This window comes from Periplaneta americana, chromosome 15 (genome assembly GCF_040183065.1).
Source record: "Periplaneta americana isolate PAMFEO1 chromosome 15, P.americana_PAMFEO1_priV1, whole genome shotgun sequence".
Lineage (NCBI taxonomy): Eukaryota > Metazoa > Arthropoda > Insecta > Blattodea > Blattidae > Periplaneta > Periplaneta americana.
This window is the reverse complement of record NC_091131.1, coordinates 138883860-138906426: the sequence shown is the minus strand read 5'-3', so window position 1 is coordinate 138906426 and position 22567 is coordinate 138883860. Positions and strand designations below refer to the sequence as shown.

The window sequence follows — 22567 nt, the reverse complement described above, 5'->3', positions numbered from 1 at the left end:
TTGTAAATAAAGGTTTTAATTTAACGCGCTCCTGACAGAAAAACACACATATTCAGAGGCGAGTTCCATATAGAAGACAACTATCAGCCATCAATATTTTCATTGACACGCGAGGACGCAGAGATTGATATTTAATTATGTATATTTGTAATGTTGTTTATTGATATCTTGTGCGTTGCCAGGAAAAACGCATGTAGTTCAAAGTGAAATGCAGATTATGTATGTAGGCCACTATATGTCATTAAACTATTCCCTATGTTTATTCTGAAATACGTTTACAGCACGTTGCGTGTAAGTTTGTATGAAGTGAACTGTACTCGTCCATGTTCTGTGACGCAGCTCGCTTGACAGTCACTGAGCTACGGATATCTATACTACGTTTCATCATTCTTTATAATACTCCAAATTCCTTTCCCTAATTATTACATAAGTAATGTGTCAGAAGTCTGTGTACAATATTCAATACAGTTCAATCTGCCTCCTTCCATTTCGAAGCACTGCTCCCAGCGTTGCAATGTCGCTCTAGAAACATTACGAAGACTGCATGGTCTAAAAGCTGCTACTGCTTCGTAAATGCGTTGCCGTAAATAAGGAAGATCATGACACTTTGTCTTGTACACATGGGACTTAATAAACCCTAAGCAAAAAAATCAAGTGAGGTTAAGTGTGATGAAAGTGGCGCCCACACTTTTGGCGCAGCTCTGCCGATCCATCAATCCTGAAAGGTTTCATTCAGATAGTCACGAACAACCATAGCGAAGTGGCGCTTTTTGTCAAGAACACTTCCTGTTTTTTTTTTTTTTTAATTTGTTCACTAACATCCGAATATTGGCTCTAGTAGGTGCTGGTTTGTGAAATTTTTCGTTCAAGCTCCTGACGCACTTGTTCACAGCTTAATAATCGCAATCGCGCTGAAACAACTGTTATTCGTTTTTCAATAGTAAGCATACTTCTTGATTAATCTAAAAAAATAAAAATATTGCCGATTTCATGGAAATGGATCGAGACTTTTGGTTCACCCTATATTTGTAATGGAAAATGTATTAAAATAATAAAAAAACATGCCGTAAACCTAGTCTATATGCATATATACACATACCATATAGGCCTACATGGTAGTTCTGTTAAAATAAGGATTTTTAACCTTTTTTTTTTCGCCAAAACCCAAAGTCAAAGAAGCGATCAACTTTCGCGACCCATGGGTCTATTCTGAAGTTGAGCAGTGTTGATGTAGTAATACAGTATAAATAAGTGTAACAATGACATCATACCAGCACTCTTTAATCTGCTTACAATGTCGTGTTTTCATTATTGTTCTGAAAACGTTTATAATTTTAAGTTGAGTATTTTAATTACCATTTTTTAAATTTTGCCTACAACGAACTTTCCCGAGCCACGGCGGTCCATAGGTTCACTGACTTTGCTGATAAATTACAGTAAGCTGACGAATAAGTACACGCCTCTTCTGTGAAACTCTGAAAATTACTTTTATGGTCTAAAATCTTCAAGAGTGTTAGTAGAAGTAATCGTATTTATTGTAAAATAAACCTAAGAATGGCGAGTCTATGGATTTATGACTTATATTTTATCAATCGATACACGAGTTTCAACTGTTTTTGCGTGTCATCTTATGTTCACCTGAACCGATGCACATTCGTACTATAGAGAGTGACAATAAGTATGGAATGTTGCCAATAACTTATTAAATTTTAATTTTACAAAAAAAAAAAGTTTTATACAAAACCTGTTCGAAATAAACCATACAATATGATACCAGTGTTCGAAAAAATTTAGTTATTCAGGGATACAGAATGTGACAGTAAACTTTATTTTTTAAATGACACTCTATATTAAAATTGACATATTCTCAATTTACATTAAATTATACGTATGAATGTGTAGAAATGTTATCAATTCACCCGTTTCATGTCTTTTAACTAGGTATTTATTAAACTTGAGACAAATAACTATGTAAAATCATGTTGAGTAGGCCATAAAAATAAGCAAAACACTAGTCAAACTTGACAACAGATGCTCAAAATAAGAATCATTCACGGCCAAACGACATCCCAGTCTATCACGGAAACAGTCCATTTTCTTTTTCACAGTTACAGTACTGATCTGTTCCGTCTCATATCTATAATAGACTGTTTTCGTCATAGACTGGGACATAGTTTGACTATGAATGGTTCTTATATTGAGCATCTGTAGTAAAGTTTGGTTAGTCATAATGTAAATTCTATCATTATGCAACGAAATATATGAGAGAGGCGAATGGGCTGAAGATTTTACGGAGAAAGTGTTGCTTCCAATACCGAAGAAAAATAAAAAAAAATAATGCCAAGAAATGTAACGAGTTCAGGACTATCAGCCTGATATCGCACTCGGCGAAGATTCTTCTGCGAATATTGAATCGACGTTTGTATTTAAAAATGGAAGAAGAGGATTTTGGCTTCAGGAAAGGAAAAGATACAAGAGATGCAATTGGACTGGTACGAACAATCGGCGAATGTTACCTAGAGAAGAATAAGGAAGTGTATACAGGGTGGAAGTGAAATAACCCTGCAGATCTTCAGAGCAAATAGCTCATGTTATATACAACAAAAAAATGTAATATCATATTGGTGGAAAGTTCATAGTTTTCTCAGAAAAAAATGTTTCCCCCCCAATGTTTAACACACTCTTATTCGGTAACTATTGCAAGTAGGATCGTGATATTTTCCACATCGATAGAAAATCTAATAAAGAATAATTCATCCCTCAGGCGTATTTCAATAGCGTGGACGCTTTTCGTGTAAATTTAATTGAAACCACTAATTTTAAGCCACTGAACGACGCGAGTAGATTTTGCAACATCGCGCGTCGTAGCAAGAGAGATATGCTTGCGTACAGAGACAGACCTGAGTTTGTTGACTTCCCTCAACTGCATTGCGAAAAGAAAGAAGACTGTGTTAGCGGCGATGTTGCCAGACTGCTGAAACTTCCAACTAAATTTTCTAATTAATCGTGCATTTAATCACGAAACGTAATATAGGTTTTCTATTCCTTTGAGTGTACTCCATAGTCCCTTTCAATCAGCGGGATCATTTTACTTCCATCCTGTATAGTATTTGATTCCTTTCAATTATAAGCCCTTTTCTCTGTTTTATATATATTATTCTATTTCTTTTCCTTCCTTTCCCATTTTTTGTTCTCTTGGTCAACAGATGAATTTATTATCATACCGTTTTTATTGTGGATTTTACTTAATTTTCGTATTTCTTTTCTTCTTCTTTATTATTATTATTATTATTATTATTATTATTATTATTATTATTATTATTATTATTATTATTATTATTATATTACATTCCGTTTTGTTATATTCTTTCCTATGTTTTCCATATTAACTATTTGTACTAAATTAGTTGCTTTTATTATATTTCAATGTATTTTACTTTCATTTTACTATTATGATATTATTTTCATGTTGTTTAGTGTCCATTTTGTTATGCTATTATTATTACTATTATTATTATTATTATTATTATTATTATTATTATTATTATATTTTTGTAAGATGTTAGTATTGTGTTCTTTAACTTTTTGTTAAATTTTCACTGCTTGGTAGAGAGTAAGAGAAGGCCCTATGGCATTAACTCTGCCAGTATAAATAAATAAGTAAATAAATAAATAAATAAATAAATAAATAAATAAATAAATAAATAAATAAATAAATAAATAAATAAATAAATAAATAAATAAATAAATAAGTACAGTAATTAATTAATTAAATAATAATAATAATAATAATAATAATAATAATAATTATTATTATTATTACTAGAAAAAGCGTTTGACAGAGTGAATTAGAATAAACTGATGGGGATCCTAAAGAAAATTGGTGTGGATTGGAAAGAGAGGGGGCTGTTCATTAACCTTTATATGTAACAACGGTGAGAGTGAGGACAGGAGAAGAAATGTCAGAAGGAAGCGAAAAGAAGAGGAGTACGTCAAGGATACCCTTTATCACCTATCCTGTTCCACATCTACTCGGAGGATTCAGTGAATAACTGTTTTTGGAACATGGAAGGAGTGATAGTAGGAGAAAGAAGAATGAACCTCTGTTCCTTCTCGTTCGTGAGTTGTGCCATAAGCAATTTTCATAAATCAACACTTACCAGATCGATGGATTGGTCGTGAAACGGACGCAGAGAGCGCCTTCTGCACATGGGCACCCCGTTCACCGGATTTCACAGCGTGTGTTTTCTGTGGAGTTTCATCAAGGGCAATGTTTACATACCTCCATTTCCAGCGACGTTGGCCGAATTGAGAAGGCACATTAACACAACAATCAGGAACGTCACACAAGACATGCTGGAAAGGGTTTGGCAAGAAAGGGATCACAGCTTGAATGTCTACCATATTACACGTGGGTATCACATCGAATGCAACTAAGGTCAATGTACAACTTCATACTCCCTCTTTCAAATGGTGGTAAGATAATGTACTTAGGCCTATGTTCAATATTGGTGAAAATACAGACTTCTGAAATCGTTAAATAATTTATAACCAGGTGTACAATTAAAACTAATTCTGATGTTGTCATATACAAAAACATGCATCCTAATCAAGATTTAGAATGTTAAAAAGCTACTTTTATATGTGTAAATGCTTGATGATTAAAAATAGATATTAGAGATAATAGTGATATCTGCTCACCAATATGAGCGTTATACTAATGTATTCCACAGTTCCTTCATAGCTTAATGGTAGCGCGTTAGCCTGCCAAGAAAATGTTTCATGTTCAGTCCGCGGCCGTGGCTGTTTATTATTATTATTATTATTATTATTATTATTATTATTATTTATTATTGTCATCATCATTATCATTACATCTTTGCAATTTGAACGTGCGTTACTCAGAATAGTGTGTTTCTTGAATATATTTTGGAAAAATTATGTAATCCTGAAAGGAACGTTTTTGTGTGCCCTTTCAAAATGAGCACCCACACCACTGTTGTCACCGACTTCTTGTAGTCGAGTGGGAAGGGATACACCAACTTTTGATATTCGCAGAAGCATATTATAAGATTGAAACAGTTATGTAGACCAGAACAGTAATTTATAATTGCCATCTATAACTATTACTAGGTTAAAATAAAATTGGCATTTCTACCTCAAATTAATTTATCGTCTTTATTTCATTTTAATATAATTTAAGTAAATATTATTTTTCATAGCGATGGGCTTTAATGGCACAAGCCCTTTTTATCTAAGTTAAAATTTCGTCAAGCGTAAAAACAACTTGCAAATACAGATTCATAATACACATGGAAATATGACCACAACTTTACAGTTAAACTTTGATTCCGGAGAAAGAAGACGAGCAATTTATTTGTCCTTGACTGTATATCCCTGAGCCTTTCAAAAATCAAAAAGAAAATTTTGTTATGGTCTTTCGCAAACGTATTCACAGAAAACAGTAGAATTGTTTCGCAGATTGCTTGTTTTTTTTATTTTTGCATATGAGTTGTGTTTCTTGTTACATTTCGCAAACGTGCTACTCTGTTAAGAATTTCTGTGTTAAAGTAATTCAAATATTTGCGTCACTCTTCAGAGTATGTAACTTTCCAAAAGAAAGAAATTTTTATAGCTTAGGAAAAGATGTTATGATTATATTATTCCGCTTACGAACCTTTATCCTTGTCGTCCTTTCCCCGCGATGTGTCAAAGAATCCCGTGGTAAGCGCTTTCCTCTTCAGCAGATAAGGCCTCCTCTTCGGTTTGTGTGACACTGACACCACCGTCTCTGTGGACAAAGAATTGCAAAATTTAAAAGACATATTGGTCCGACAAGTTAGCATATAAATGAAAAGTATAAAAATCCTTCAATAACTGTCTTATTTACCTAAAGAATGATAAAAATTACATTAGGTCATTTATACAATCAAAACGTGACAAGAGCTTTCGCCAATTGATGGCATCTTCAGGTCTAGTAACAACTGTGAGTTTAAAGACAAGAATAGTGTGGCAAAACAATAAGATTCGATAATTGCATGATGTAAATATGAAGAAGAATTAAAAACAGTATTACATAAAATAACTGTACAATTATTACAAAGTAATGGAATAATAATCACTTAAAATCATAGTGGTTGTAGTGATTAATCATCATACAGAGTCCAAAAATAAAAATGCAAAAACCATACATAAAATGGAAGACTAGAAAAACATGTGCGCAGCATAGATGCATGAAAATAACATAGTTAAAACGGGTAAAGTTTTGCAGCAGTCATCACGACGCAAAATATGGGTAGCGCATTAAAAATACAATTGATCCCGTGAAGCCATGAAGCATCGGATTCTTCCACGGGATCAATTTTGTTAATATACTACCCATATTTTGCATCGTGATGACTGCTGAAAAACTTCACCCGTTTTAACTATGTTATTTTCATGCATCTATGCTGCGCACATGTTCTTCTAGTCTTCCATTTTATGTATGGTTTTTGCATTTTTATTTTTAGACTCTGTATGATGATTAATCACTACAACCACTATGCTTTTAAGTGATTATTCCATTATTTTGTGATTGTACAGTTATTTTATGTAATACTGTTTTTAATTCATCTCCATATTTACGGCATGCAATTATCGAATCTTATTGTTTTGCCACACTATTCTTGTCTTTATGCTCACAGTATCACTATATGTTACTAGACCTGAAGATGTCATTAATTGGCGAAAGCGCTTGTCACGTTTTGATTGTATAAATGACTTAATGCAATTTTTATCATTCTTTAGGTAAATAAGACAGTTATTGAAGGATTTTTATACTTATTTCATTTAAAGAATTGCAAGTTGAAATCATAAAAGTTGAAAATGCTATACTGACACTCCACCAACAGCAGGTTAACAATTCTTAATGGTGTTTTCTTATTAATATAGTTTTCTTGTGGCTGTATATTATTAGCTTATAAGCCACAATGGTGTTTAAAAGTTTAATAGCAACATTAATTTATTATTATAATCTTAACAAAAACACCTAGAGCCTCGTTATTCAGTGAACTCGACATACTAATGATGAACAAAAATGGAATGAGTTTTAATAATGGATGTTCCATTTTCATCTGCTAGAAACATAAAAGACAATTAACTATGACGTGTTAGAAACACAATTCACGTGGAACAACACAACCAAAAATAACGCGAATATTTTTGGTTTAACTGAGAATGTTTAAAATTATCAAGACGGCCCCGAGAAACACAACACCGTAAGATTAAAAAAAAAAACCTTTCTCAGAAACCTGTACATATTGTACGTATGTATGTATGTATGTATGTATGTATGTATGTATGTATGTATGTATGTATGTATGTATGTATGTATGAATGTATGTATGTATGTATGTATGTATGTATGTATGTATGTATGTATGTATGTATGTATGTATGTATGTATGTGTGTATGTGTGTATGTGTGTATGTGTGTATGTATGTATGTATATATGTATGTATGTATGTGTATGTATGTATTTATTTATTTATTTATTTATTTATTTACACTGCAAGTGGGCAAGCAACCGGTGGGAGTGGTATACACAATGTAAACAATACATAATAAAATTACAATACACAATACAATTTTATATACACAATACAATAAGAATACACAATACAGTTATACATAGTAATTACAATTAATAATAATACATAAAATAACCTAATTAATAAGTGAACCTAATTTTACATTACAAACTACATATGTATAGGCCCTATATAAGTTTCACATTGATACTGATAATCTTTCACTTTACTCTCATCTCACTCACTGCATTGGCACTAGGACACATTTCACTGACACTTTAGAATACATTTCATTGACACTATATAACACATTTTACTGACACTATAAATTATCATTGATCGGCACTATTCACTGCACTGTAAAACCATAACTTCACTGATTCACCACGCTTCACTGATACAACAGTTCCAATAAGACAAATAATTACACCCTTATTCATACTTATAAACAGAACTACATTTAAACTAAACAGTTATAGTCTAAGACCCTCTTACACGCTATTTCTAAGTAATTTGCAATCCAAACCAAGGGAGTAACTCGTCAGGCTAAATAAATAAATGTCACCTTAAAAAACAAATGTCACCTTAATTTTAACTTACACTTTGTACACAACTTTTTAAGTTATTCTTAAATCTCCTTAAGGAAGGACAGCCCTCAAAGACCGCTGCAGGTAAATCATTCCAATCATTTATAGTTCTATTTAAAAATGAGAATTTACCTACATCCGTTTTCTGTTTCCTACATTTGATTTTAAAATCATGATCGTTCCTACCATAGTACGTTGGCTTCTCTAACCGAGCCGTTATGTTTACCCGTGCTTTCTGACGTAGATGTGCTCTATACAATGTTGTTATTCTAGTTTTTCTACGTCTGTTTTCCAATGTTTCCCATTTAAGTTCTTTTATCGTATCATTTCCGTCTTCTATTTCACCTTTAACAAATTTAGCTGCCCTATACTGGATTCTTTCTAAGGAATTTATCTGATATATTCTATAGGGATCTCAACATGTAGTTCCGTATTACATTAACGGTCGCACTAACGTTAGATATGCTATTTCCCTCGATATGGAGCTAGCCTTTTTCAAGATTCTCATAATAAAGTGAAGTGCCCTCCATGCTTTACCCGTAACATTATCAACATGCTCTCCCCAAGAAAGTCTGGAGTTTAAATATACTCCTAGGTATTTACAACATTGTTCTTGCGGAATTAAAACACCACTGAATTCGTAATTAAGACTAGTTTCCTCTTGGGTTTTACAAAATGTTATAGATTTACTTTTAGAACCATTTATTTTCATCCAATGCATTAACGCCCAGTTATAAATTTTATTGAAGTCTGTTTGAATAGCATCCACATCTGAATTATTTCTAATCTTTCTATAGATAATGCAGTCGTCTGCAAATAGCCTCACATTTGATGTAATATTCTGGCACATAAGTCATTTACGTATATTATAAAGAGTAATGGCCCAGAACGCTGCCCTGTGGCACCCCTGAACTTACATTCCCAATTTACGATATTTCGTGACCTACTCTAACTCTCTGGGTTCTACCTTTTAAGAATTCTTGGATCCATAACACCACTCTTTTATCTATTTCTAACCTACTTAACTTATCTATTAATATGTCATGTGGTACTAAATCACATGCTTTCGAAAAATCAATCACAACTGCATCGATTCTTCCGCCTCTATCTACCTCTTCAGCTAGATCCTGAACCAGCGACGTAATTTGACTATCACATGAGAAGCCTTCCCTAAAACCATGCTGGCGGTTGTAAAACCAGTCTTTCGCATTTAGAACACGACAAATATAATCCGATATCAAATGCTCCATGACTTTACATACGACAGATGTAAGGCTAATCGGTATGTAGTTTCCGACATCTAATTTATTTCCACCTTTATGTATGGGTACCAATATAGCTGATTTCCAGTCACATAGAATAGCTGTGTTGTTTATGGAAACATGAAATATACGTATTAAGTATGAAATTATGGCCTCGGAACCTAATTTAAGAATCTCTGTAGCAATACTATCTGGTCCTTGATGCTTCCGATTTTTAAATTTCGTTATTCTCTCACTTTGAGAGAGGAACAGGGGTTAAGGGTGTTTGAGAATACTTTGCTTAAGAAAATATTTGTTGCTGAGTGGGATGAAGTTACAGGAGAATGGAGAAAGTTACAAAACGCAGAACCGCACGCATTGTATTCTTCACCTGACATAATTAGGAACATTAAATCCAGACGTTTGTGAAGGGCAGGGCATATAACACATATGGGCGAATCCAAAAATGCATATAAAATGTTAGTTGGGAGGTCGGAGGGAAAAAAACCTTTGGGGAGGCCGAGACGTAGATGGGAGGATAATATTAAAATGGATTTGAGGGAGAGGGGACATGATGGTAGAGGCTGGATTAATCTTACTCATAATAGGGATCGATGGCGGGCTTATGTGAGAGCGGCAATGAACCTCCGGGTTCTTTAAAAGTCATAACTAAGTACTACTACTACTACTACTACTACTACTACTACTAATAATAATAATAATAATAATAATAATAATAATAAAATAATAATAATAATAATAATAATAATAATAATAATAATAATAATATCTAAAATTAACTAATCTGAGAAACTTCCAAATAACGGAAAGGAAGTCAGTCTGAAGTTAAAAATTCATTGAGTTACTTGAAGCTCATATTATGTAACACAAACGTTGGAACACACTGAACATGACAAAATTCTCAACTCAACTGCATTGCGAAAAGAAAGAAGACTGTGTTAGCGGCGATGTTGCCAGACTGCTGAAACTTCCAACTAAATTTTCTAATTAATCGTGCATTTAATCACGAAACGTAATATAGGTTTTCTATTCCTTTGAGTGTACTCCATAGTCCCTTTCAATCAGCGGGATCATTTTACTTCCATCCTGTATAGTATTTGATTCCTTTCAATTATAAGCCCTTTTCTCTGTTTTATATATATTATTCTATTTCTTTTCCTTCCTTTCCCATTTTTTGTTCTCTTGGTCAACAGATGAATTTATTATCATACCGTTTTTATTGTGGATTTTACTTAAAATTCTCAGGAACGAGTTGGAAATAAAAAATAATTTACAACTGCGCATAATATTCGAAAATGTGTTGTAGATACTTTCCAGAAATACTCATGAAGAAGCAGAATGTTACTGGGAGAGTTGATGTTAGATACTGACTGAAAAATTATACTTGTTGTGTCGAAGAGGATATGATAGTAGTCGTAGCAGTAGCAGTAGCAGTAGTAGTAGCAGCAGCAGCAGTGATATTAATCTTATATTGACATAACATGAATAACTGAGAAAATAGGAATCTAATAAAATGGCTAAAAAGTATGCGAAACAAATGCCAGGGAAACACACTACAAATTACATTTTATACAAGAGCATAATTCTGGATACATTGATCATTTAAATTTCGTATTTCTTTTCTTCTTCTTTATTATTATTATTATTATTATTATTATTTTATTACATTCCGTTTTGTTATATTCTTTCCTATGTTTTCCATATTAACTATTTGTACTAAATTAGTTGCTTTTATTATATTTCAATGTATTTTACTTTCATTTTACTATTATGATATTATTTTCATGTTGTTTAGTGTCCATTTTGTTATGCTATTATTATTACTATTATTATTATTATTATTATTATTATTATTATATTTTTGTAAGATGTTAGTATTGTGTTCTTTAACTTTTTGTTAAATTTTCACTGCTTGGTAGAGAGTAAGAGAAGGCCCTATGGCATTAACTCTGCCAGTATAAATAAATAAGTAAATAAATAAATAAATAAATAAATAAATAAATAAATAAATAAATAAATAAATAAATAAATAAATAAATAAATAAATAAATAAATAAATAAATAAATAAATAAATAAGTACAGTAATTAATTAATTAAATAATAATAATAATAATAATAATAACTATAAAAATTAATGAAATAAATATTAATTGGCAAAAAGATTCAAGCAACTGTACACAGTTTAATATAAATCCACTAATAATGTCAAATACGTAAATATCCGCGGACTGGAATCAGCTACCACTAATTAGGTAACGTATTTTGAAACTGAGACAGTTGCTATTCTTAAAAGCATCATACAGTAGAGCATCGATTATCCGAAACAATTGTGGACGGAGTGTATTCGGATAACTTATTTTTCGGACAACTGGTCATTTACGAAAATAAAAAAATTGTACCATGTCATAGGAGCAGTATGAAACAAAGAAACACGGTTATTAGACACAAAACTGTACATACAATATATATTTTGTATCACACGTCTTACATATAACAAAGAACTGACTAGCCTAGTTTGACAAGTTCAAAACGAACATTAAAGTAGGCCTACAGTTTAGGAAAAGAAGTCCAAACTTTTTTTTTTTTTGCTTCAGAGCTGAGAGTCGTTTTTTTGCCGCTAAATCTCGCAAACAGCGCTAGCAAAACTTCTACATAGCGCGCGCAAATTCAAATTTGCCGGCTGGAACGCTTTCGGTTAACCGTTGTTTCGGTTGATCGGTATTCGGATAATCGATGCTCTACTATACTTCAGTACTTAATATGATTATGTGGCACAGTACAGAATAAAATATTTAGGGCTCCAGCTTTACTTTCTTACAACTAAGCGACACTTTCATTCTACAGAGGTACGCTACTAACTTCCGTCATGCGATTTCGAAGATAGTCACAAAAGAGTCTCTTGAACTGTCACCAATCGTGATCACTAATTTTATATTAGAAATAAAATACGTAACTTTATTTAAGCTTGAAGTGTTATATCGTGTAGGACCGCTAGCTCAAAACATGTCGCTTCCTCCTATGATATTTTCCATATACAATTCTAGTCTCTCTAATTTCTTTTAGAAAGATTATACATTGTAGGATTACTGATTTTTACCTGTGGACAATTCACATTCGTTGTCGTACAGTAAAGTGAGACATTTTAATTTCACACGATCACATAAGAAATTCTCACTGTCAAGCCCAGGAGAATAATTAAGTCTCTTCCACAGGGACTAGGTGATTTAAATTGTCTTACGTTTGTTCTTTGTTACATCATTGTTATCTCAGGCCTTAATCTTAGCCAGGGTACCAAACGTGAGATCCGTCCTAGAAATTCATAAAATAGTTGCGAGATAAGTACAGACCGGCGATAAGGAAATAAAACGGGCGCACTATATAACAGAATGTGATAAACATATACACATTCTTCATATAAAACTAACGAGTCTTAAATTAGAAAGTAAGTAAATCCTTCCGGCTGGCATCTTTGAAGATTATGAGTATAATTTTAATTTTCCTCAGTACGGAATCCCACTTCACGGAACAGGTCAACGGCCTGAACATGAAGGATAAATAAATTAGTAATGTAACAGTAATAGTACAAATAATAGTAATATGATGAGCGAAGTGGATCTCGTGTTTTTAGTAGGATGTTTAACTGTATCAATGTCTAGGTCATTTAGTGTCTATTGAATTGGCGATAGTGAAATTGTATTTTGCGAGATGAGGCCGAGAATTCGCTATGTAATTGCCTTACGGTTGGGAAAGCCTCTGAAAAAACCAACCAAGTAACAACTCCAGCTACAATCGAACCCACGTCTGAGGGGCGATCCAGACCGGCAGGCGAACGCGCTGCCGCCTGAGATACGTCTGTGTCTGTTCTCGTGTTCACACTAAATCAATAATCAATATTCAATATGAATTTCATAATAATTTTGATAATATTTATTATCCAAATGTTGAAATCCTACTTCACCCTTAGGTATATTAGGATCATAGGTACTAGGAACATTTGATGTTTCTTCTGGAATTAATGATGATTTGTTTAATTGTTTTAAATTATTTATAATTCTGTTATTTCTTTTTCTTTTCCTTCTTCATTGTTTTCTTTTCTTCATTATAATTGTTTACATATCATTTATTAAAAAATACAATTTTTTATGGTAAGCTTTGTCTTGTAGGCAGCCTCCACTTGAGAAAGCTGAATAAAAACATTATTATTATTATTATTATTATTATTATTATTATTATTATTACTACTCACTTACTTACAATACTGGCTTTTAAGGAACCCGGAGGTTCATTGCCGCCCTCACATAAGCCCGCCATCGGTCCCCGTCCTGAACAAGATAACAAGATAAATCCAGTCCCTATTAGAGATTAACAAAACTAACTGCCCTCTCTCGCTTGCTGTGTTCGCTGCATTTGTCTTTCGAGTCTCGGCTCGTCATTTTCGTGCGCTTCGAGTCTCGCTCGTCATTCTCGAAATAGCATTTGTTTGGCGTGGAAAGATTTCGTAACTTTGAATAACATACATAATTGAAATAAATAACATAAATGTTTAAATGAGACAAAAAGACAAAACAGAACAGTATCTTAGTTATCAAAATGTTCTGGTTCTATTACATGATATTACCTATGGTTATATAAATAAAAAAAAAAAACATTCTCAAATAAATTTGCATTTCTAAGAAACATGACATTAATGTCATTTTACTTGAGATTGCACACTTGATCTTAAACAGATGAAAAGAAAATTCCTAGCCTTTTAATAAGAGCCTAGTAATTAAATAAAGACTGGGGAACGGATTATTATACACTGAAAGGTAGAGAAGATATTTCAAATAGGCTACTTGATTGTTTATGCATATATAACAGTTGCCAAAGTATATAAAATTTCAGTCAGGTATAAACATCTGTTGACTTCGGGACTTCGGGAGATGATCAATATCGAGTCTCGGAAGACTCACAACCAGACTTTAAATCAAGGAGTCCACACCTGTGGACGGTTAGCGCGTCTGGCCGCGAAACCAGGTGGCCCGGGTTCGATTCCCGGTTGGGGAAAGTTACCTGGTTGAGATTTTTCCGGGGTTTTCCCTCAACCCAATATGAGCAAATGCTGGGTAACTTTCGGTGCTGGACCCCGGAATCATTTCACCGGCATTATCACCTTCATCTCATTCAGACGCTAAATAACCTAAGCTGTTGATAAAGCGTCGTAAAATAACCTAGTAAAAAAAATCAAGGACGCGACGTAATACAACATTGTCGTGCGGGTTTTCAGCTTTTCGGGCGCTGTTAGTCTCGTTTTCTCGATCGTTGTTCATCTCTAATCCCTACCATCATACCCCACCTCCCTCAAATTTATTTTAATATTATCCTTTCATCTACGTCTCGGTCTCTCCAAAGGTCTTTTTCCCTCAGGCCTCCCAACTAACACTCTATATGCATTTCTAGATTCACTCATACGTGATACATACCCTGCCCATCTCAAACGTCTGGATTTAATGTTCCTTATTATGATAGGTGAAGAATAAAATGCGCGAAGTTATGCGTTATGTAACTTTCTCCAGTCTCCTGTAACTTCATCCCTCTTAGCTCCATATATTTTCCTAAGCACCTAATTCTTAATTACCCTTAACCTCTGTTCCTCTCTCAAAGTGAGAGTCCAATTTTCACGACCATAGAGAACAACCGGTAATGTAACTTTTATAAATTCTAACTTTCAGCTTTTTTTAAGATCAGACTGGATGATAAAAGCTTCTCATACGAATAATAACAAGCTTTCCCATATTTATTCTGTGTTTAAATTATTACTATTATTATTATTATTATTAAGATTATCATTATTATTATTATTATTATTATTATTATTATTATTATTATCATTATTATTATTATATGTGCGATGCGTTAGTATCTTAATATATAGGTGATATGGCGCCCATTACGGGTTACGGGTAAGCCCACGCAAATTTAGACTACTGTGTTATTGTGTTACCTCGATATTTCGACGTTGTCGAGAAATGGCAGAAAAATTTTGTCTGTAGCCGTCGATTATGTATAGGGTTCTTTTACGTACCTTAAATCTATCTGAACCCGCGAATCTCGTATTCACTGACAAGCATGTCAATCGCTAGATCACTGAGGTGGTGTCATATAATCAGATAAGCAATATATTGTAGAAATAATTACGATTATTTTTAAGTCAAGTATACTACGCAATAAAGACTAACACGTGCACAAAAGAGAATCTCCGGCCATGCAGTGCATCAGATGTTGTAAACCCCTATTTCAGTTTTAAAATAAATCTTTTCTTTGGAAATCAGATTAGTGAGGCGGACAATGACCGAGATGTTTGTTTTAAATTATATTTTTGGATCATTGAGTGATGGGTTTGTATTTGTTTCTGTTTGTTTTTCTGTTCCTTCTTTTGACGGACAGAGGAGAAGCATGTTACAATTGGAATTGTGAAGTTTCTACGAAAATAAAGTGTGAACCAATACGAATAACGTTCTCTTTATCTTTCAGATACGTAGTCTAGTGTAAAAGTAGAGACAGGAAATGATCAACATTGCAAAATTTAAGCTTAGTGTAAAAAAAAAAAAAAGAAAATAATGAAATGAATACGCTATATTTTCACATAAAATGACTGTACCAATACAACTTATGGATGTAAAAAGGCAATCGAAATCTAGTTATTTGGTGGAAAGTCACAAATTTTACAGAAATAAGTGTAACATAAAAATAATTACAAATGTCTGTCTTAAAGAACAAAAAATTATACTGTAATTCAGCACCAGCAGACAAAAACTCTCTTAAACTCAATGAAAGATGAAACAATACTGAACTATTTTTTTTATAAACCACGTCAGAGAAAGAAAATTGAACGGAGAAGAACAGATTCACCTGAAATAAGAAAACGTATATAGTCATTCTGGGGGATGTCGATATTTGTGAGAACTCGACACTTTTAAGAAAAGTAGCAGTTGCGAGCACTGTTCATAGTGGAAACAATTCGAACTGTGTAAGATGTGTTGACTGTGTTTGTAATCTCTGTGTAAGTGAATCTCATAGATCCAACTTATGTTTTACGTTCACAGAAGGCAATAAACACAATGAATGTGAGTTACACTTTTGTTTTCGGTCATGGAATACAAGATATCATCTTTAGTTTGTTTTACTCTGATGGAGATGCGTGATATTAGCAGATGCGCAAATTATTTTATATACATTTTACAGATTAGTAAAGGCGTCAAAGTGATTATCCCAAAAATTATTTTTGTTTCGGGTTTGCTATCGTCTTTTGAATGAAGGTATAACTCGGGGAGATTTCGACACTGTGTTTTGGGGAGATCTCGACATGTGTCGATTTCGCTTGTGGTACTTCTTAGAAGACTTTCGTGTTTTTTTTTTGTCTTAGAGTTCGCAATCCTTCATGTAGTTTTTAGTGCCACTTTGTCTGTTTTTCTCTCTGTGTGTCTGCCTGCATATTATATGAAACTACTCATCTTCCATTCAACCAATCTTAATTAAATGTTATATTTTAATTTTCATTGATATCGAACAAATAGGAAAAGTCACAACACTCGATAAAACATTGAAGATCAATTTAATTGGGCATATCCTTCGCCTTGACTGTAAAGGCTATATGGATTAACAATTAATGACATAAGAGAATTGACATCCTGTAGTACTGCACGTTAACATGTTTGAGTACGATCTAGTACTAGCGGAAAATTGACGTAAAATTCGCTCTGAAGAAGGCATTACCGCTCGCCAAGAACATCACAGACACCATCTGCGCAAGGACATTTAGGCTTTCCTAATTCCTCACCTACTGATACTTCCTTTGAGAAACTGTCGCCAATTCCGCTGCAAACACTTCATCTGGCGGCAAAAGAGAAAACTACAAGACTCAGACGTAATGTCTATAGAAAATTATAGGAAACAACTGAAGGAGACTAAACAGTAAAAAGAAGTTAGACTTTTCCACAGATGGAAGCCATCTAGTGCTCGGCGTGTATGTGGAGGAAGCTAATTCATCAAACAATCTGGACAATCTAAAAAAAAAAAAAAAAACTATTGTGTCGCTTATAGTGGGTATTACTATATAACTACGATAACAGTGCTAAGAACTTGGGTTTCAGTGTGTTGGAGAATGCTAAAAATGGTTTTACGAGGCATGAGTGGAAAATGGCACTGATGAAAAATTGACATGAGACCAACGTGAGTAAGGCCTAAATTACACTACCAGATTTCTGTGTCACAGAATATGATACAATTTTTGATCAAATATATATGATCAAATGTAAGATTTTGAGTACGGTATATTATCTAAGTCAAAGCTTTTATCATATCTTTAATCACAGTTAATAATGGTTTCACTGTTGCAACTGTAAATGTAGTATTGATTATGACATTAATACTGAAAAAGAAATCAAAGAGAAAAAGTATTATTGTTGTTGAGTCAACTGTCCAAAAACAGGTCTGAACCCCACAAGTGATACCAACATGGCACCACTTATGAGGCAACTAGGCCAGGAGATAATGGGGTAGAGTGGCCAGTTTCCTTCTCCCTTAAAAATGGGTTAGAAATTTGGCAGGAAGAAAAGATACAAAAGAAATCCTTCAAACTCTACCGAGAGAACTTCAGTGTGGACATGTGAAATCCTATACTAAGAATTTAAGGATGGATGATGAAACATTTCATGTGATTCATAATGTGATATTAAAAGTTTTGTAATTTTCACGGACCATGTGTACTTACTTAATGACCGCCATTTTCTTTCATCTTAGTCACAGATCACAGATTTTATCAAATGTATGACGATACCTAAGTATTTTTAAGAAGGGGAACAAGACTAACTATAGTAACTTTCGAGGAATATCACTTTTGTTGACGTCGTACAAAATTTTGTCCAATATTCTTTTGAGAAGATTAACTCCATACGTAGATGAAATATTTGGGAATCATCAGTGCGGTTTTAGGAGTAATAGATCGACTATTGTTCAGTTTTTTGTATTCGACAGATATTGGAGAAAAAATGGGAGCATAAGGGTACAGTTATTCATAGATTTTAAAGAGGTATATAACTCGGGTAAGAGAGAAGTTTTATACAATATTCTTATTGAGTTTCGTATTCCTAAAAAACTAGTTCGATTAATTAAATTGTGTCTCAGTAAAACTTACAGCAAAGTCCGTATAGGCCAGTTTCTATCTGATGCTTTTCCAGTTCATTGCGGGCTAAATAAAGGAGATGCACTATCACCTTTACTTTTTAATGTTGCTCTAGAATACACCATTAGGAAGGTTCAGGATAACAGACAGGGTTTGGAATTGAACGAGTTACATCAGCTTCTTGTCTATGCGGATGACCTGAATGTTAAGAGAAAATTCACAAACGATTAGGGAATAAACGGAAATTTTACTTGAAGCAAGTAAAGCGATAGGTTTGGAAGTAAATCCCGAAAAGACAACGTATATGATTATGTCTCGTGAACAGAATATTGTACAAAAGGGAAACGTAACAATTGGAGATTTATCCTTCGAAGAGGTGGACAAATTAAAATATCTTGGAGGAACAGTAGCAAATATAAATTACACTTGCGAGGAAATTAAAGGCAGAATACATGATATGGGAAATGCGTGCTATTATTCGGTTGAGAAGCTTTTGTCATTTAGTGTACTGTCAAAAATTCTGAAAGTTAGAATTTATAAAACAGTTATGTTACCGGTTGTTCTATATGGTTGTGAAACCCGGACTCTCACTTTGAGAGAGGAACAGAGATGAAGGGTGTTTGAGAATAAGGTGCTTAGGAAAATATTTGTGGCTAAGAGGGATGATGTTACAGGAGAATGGAGAAAGTTACACAACGCATTGTATTCTTCACCTGACAATTAGGAACATTAAATCTAGACGTTTGAGATGGGCAGGGCATTAGCACTTCCGGATGAATCCAGAAATGCATATAGAGTGTTAGTTGGGAGAACGGAAGGAAAAAGATCTTTGGTGAGGCCGAGACGTAGATGGGAGGATAATATTAAAATGGATTTGAGGGAGGTGGGATATGATGATAGAGACTGGATTAATCTTGTACAGGATAGAGGCCGATGGCGGACTTATGTGAGGGCGGCAATGGCTATGAACCTGCGGGTTCCTGAAAAGCCATTTGTAAGTAAGTAATTATGATAACCATAACTTTTATCACAGAACTATGTCACAGTTAGATGTGATCAAAGATGCTATATTACATTGTAAAAGATATTATCATATATATCTTATCAAACTTATGTGACACATAAATTTTGATAGTGTAACATAGGACTAAGAGTATTATACGATATTTAGGTATATTTCAGGAGCAAAATTTGTGTTGTAAATGTTGGATTTTAAAGTTTTCCTATGTTTGTCATACTATGTCGAAATCTCCTCTATTATGGGAAAAGGTGATACTTCGATATCAATTTGTATTTTAGGGGAAAATATTTGAATAAAATATGCATAAATTGGTCCCAAAATTAACATTTGTCCTTAGCGTGTTGATATGTCTCTAAACGACCCTAATTATTATTATTATTATTATTATATTATCAGTGGAAGGAGTATTCTTTCATTTCTTCACAAAATACTTGCAAACATGATTCCTAGCAGAACTTATTACAAAACTTCAAAGAATTGTCATCCTCACAAATGTCACATTGCTCAGAAGTTCCTGACATCTGAATAATGAACTTCTCTTCGGCTATGTTTCACCAAATGAAGATTGTGCCGTGTTTCATGTGATGATGGTAATAAGAACAATAGTAATGGAGATCCAATCATGTTTACTGTATTTAAATCACTACCTATATTTCATGTGCACCATTCCCATATAATTTGATTCGTAGATACTGGATATGTAAAAAATTTGTGAAAGAATCTTCATTCTTCTTTTTCGAGTTATACGGAAGTGTTATAAATTCAGAATTTGGTGGATAATGCGAAAGATGTCGTTGAATATTTCGTGTGATTTCACATGATATTTTGTTCTATTTCTTTGAAGAAAGCAAGGACGAGCAAAGGGTTACATTGGCGATTAATGGGCAGCGTTACTTCAGTTTTCTGCAAGATTGTGTGTTATCGGATTACAGAATCATGGTGTTGAAATCCTTGCCTTTATGAAAGACAATGTCTCATGGGTCATTCCATGCATGCGGGTGTGACATTAGAACAACATTTTCAATGCAATAACAATGTTTATACATGCTAAATTATAACAATTTTGATTCAGGTACATTCAGTATATATAAACACTGCTGACCATGGACTAGCTTGTTGTACTTTTATTCTGACAAAAAATATAAATATACTATATTTTACTGATCTTTGAAAATATGTTATGGGTGTGACATGTTTTGTACATACCAATATACTATTAGCTGTTTATGTTGAATTCTCTGCGAAGTCTTAAAGAAATTCTGCAAAATAAAATGGTGGATGATGAGTGGAAGGAATGCTTATCTCTTTACTGGGTGTGTATTTTAATGAATACGTTTCTTTCTTTCACAGTAAATTGTTGTATGTCGTTACGGGTGTGACAGCATATGTTACGGGTGTGACTGCATATAAACTCAAGGCTTAGGAGCATCTTTCTAAACATATTTGCATTAAATCATAGGTTATGTTAACTTATTATAAGAAACAAATCTAGAGAAAATTAAAACAAACTTTACAATAATGATTCTGAACATTTCTTCATTTACTTTAGTGCTATCTGGCAAACAATTGACAGCAGAACTTTAAATTTGCAATACCTATGAAAACATATTGAGTAACTACATTACCTCACAATAATTGTACAAAGCTCAAGCAAACAATTTCGCAAACATTTAAATTTGGATTCAACTAAATTATGTTATGAATCAAAGACTTCAACATCCTTCTGAAATTCATAATACACTCTGTTACCAACTACCTTCATTGATGATTCTGCAAGATACTTCAAAATTTGTTTGATAAAGACAAAGCATATGTCATTTTTATTTATCGTAAATAGTCTCTTATTGTTCTTATCATTAAGTTTAAAAACTGTCATCTCATTTTCTTCATCATCAGGCTCGCTTTGGCACATCCCTACGTATTGTACTTGTTCTTTTTCCCTTCATATTCTACTAGTACACATTGTCCTGGTTTGACATCATCCTTATAACTGATGGGATGGTTTCATCATAAATAGTCTCACTTGATTCTGTTTCTGAATAAGTGGCGTTTTGCGATACTTTTGTCTCTGACATGCTGCATTTCTCCAACTTGGAAAAAGTGCGGCCTATTAAGAGACAAAATTTGTTACTTGATGGTTTAAAGCAGTGTTTTGATTGAAGTCCAGAAACAGCCTGTACATCGTTCCATCGGTCCACTGTTTGTTGCTATTGTCTAAGTTCATCTGTTAAAAAATAGTAAATAAATCTTTAAAATCACAGCTATCATACATAGCTGAAAAATTGTCCTCTATACGTATGTTTTACAAGCTTTTTATTTCTCAAATTATGTCTTACTGTAACAAACAAGGAATATGTACAGTCCATTCGTAGCTCGGCCGGACCGTTCCGCGGCGGCCTTGGACTCGGTGAAGATTGGCGCGTCTGCCGCCAGATTAGCACTGTAGCTACCGCTGACGCGCCAGTCAGTCGAGTTCGATCTGTCCTAAGGGAAAGATGTTTGTGCGCGTGTTGTGAGTAAAATTGTGTTGTCTCGTAGTGGTAAAGTGTCTATTAATAATGGTTGGGTACACTTTAGAACAACGTATTTTTCTCTATGATGCGTATGTGAAATACTCTTCTGCAAGTAGGTGTCAAAGAAAATTTGAACATCGGTGTGCGAGTGTTCGAATTCCTAGTAGGTCAACTATTCATGGCCTTGTCAATAAAGTCAGACGTACAGGATCTTTTTTGAACAAGAAACGTGTTCAACAACGCCGTGCACTAACATAAGAGAAGCTTTATGAAGTAGGGGCCCGGTTTGAGCACTCAATCCGCAAATCACTGCGACGTTTAGCACAAGAGGTTGACATTTCCAAGACATCAGCTTCTGTGGCAACGAATCTTCTGAAACTTAAGCCGTACAGGGTAACTATAGTTCATGCTTTACAACCACAAGATCCTGTAAGTAATTATTGCAAATGGT

The 22567-nt window shown here is 33.6% G+C and overlaps 1 protein-coding gene across 1 annotated transcript in view; it reads right to left on the bottom strand.

The window, feature by feature from the left end:
- The window catches only part of LOC138715396 (uncharacterized), a 293502-nt gene that overhangs the window by 116591 nt on the left and 154344 nt on the right, over positions 1-22567 (bottom strand). Inside the window, exon 3 of the mRNA XM_069848254.1 lies at positions 5678-5791. Within this exon, the coding sequence (XP_069704355.1) occupies positions 5678-5791 (114 nt within the window). The remainder of the gene's footprint in view (positions 1-5677; positions 5792-22567) is intronic.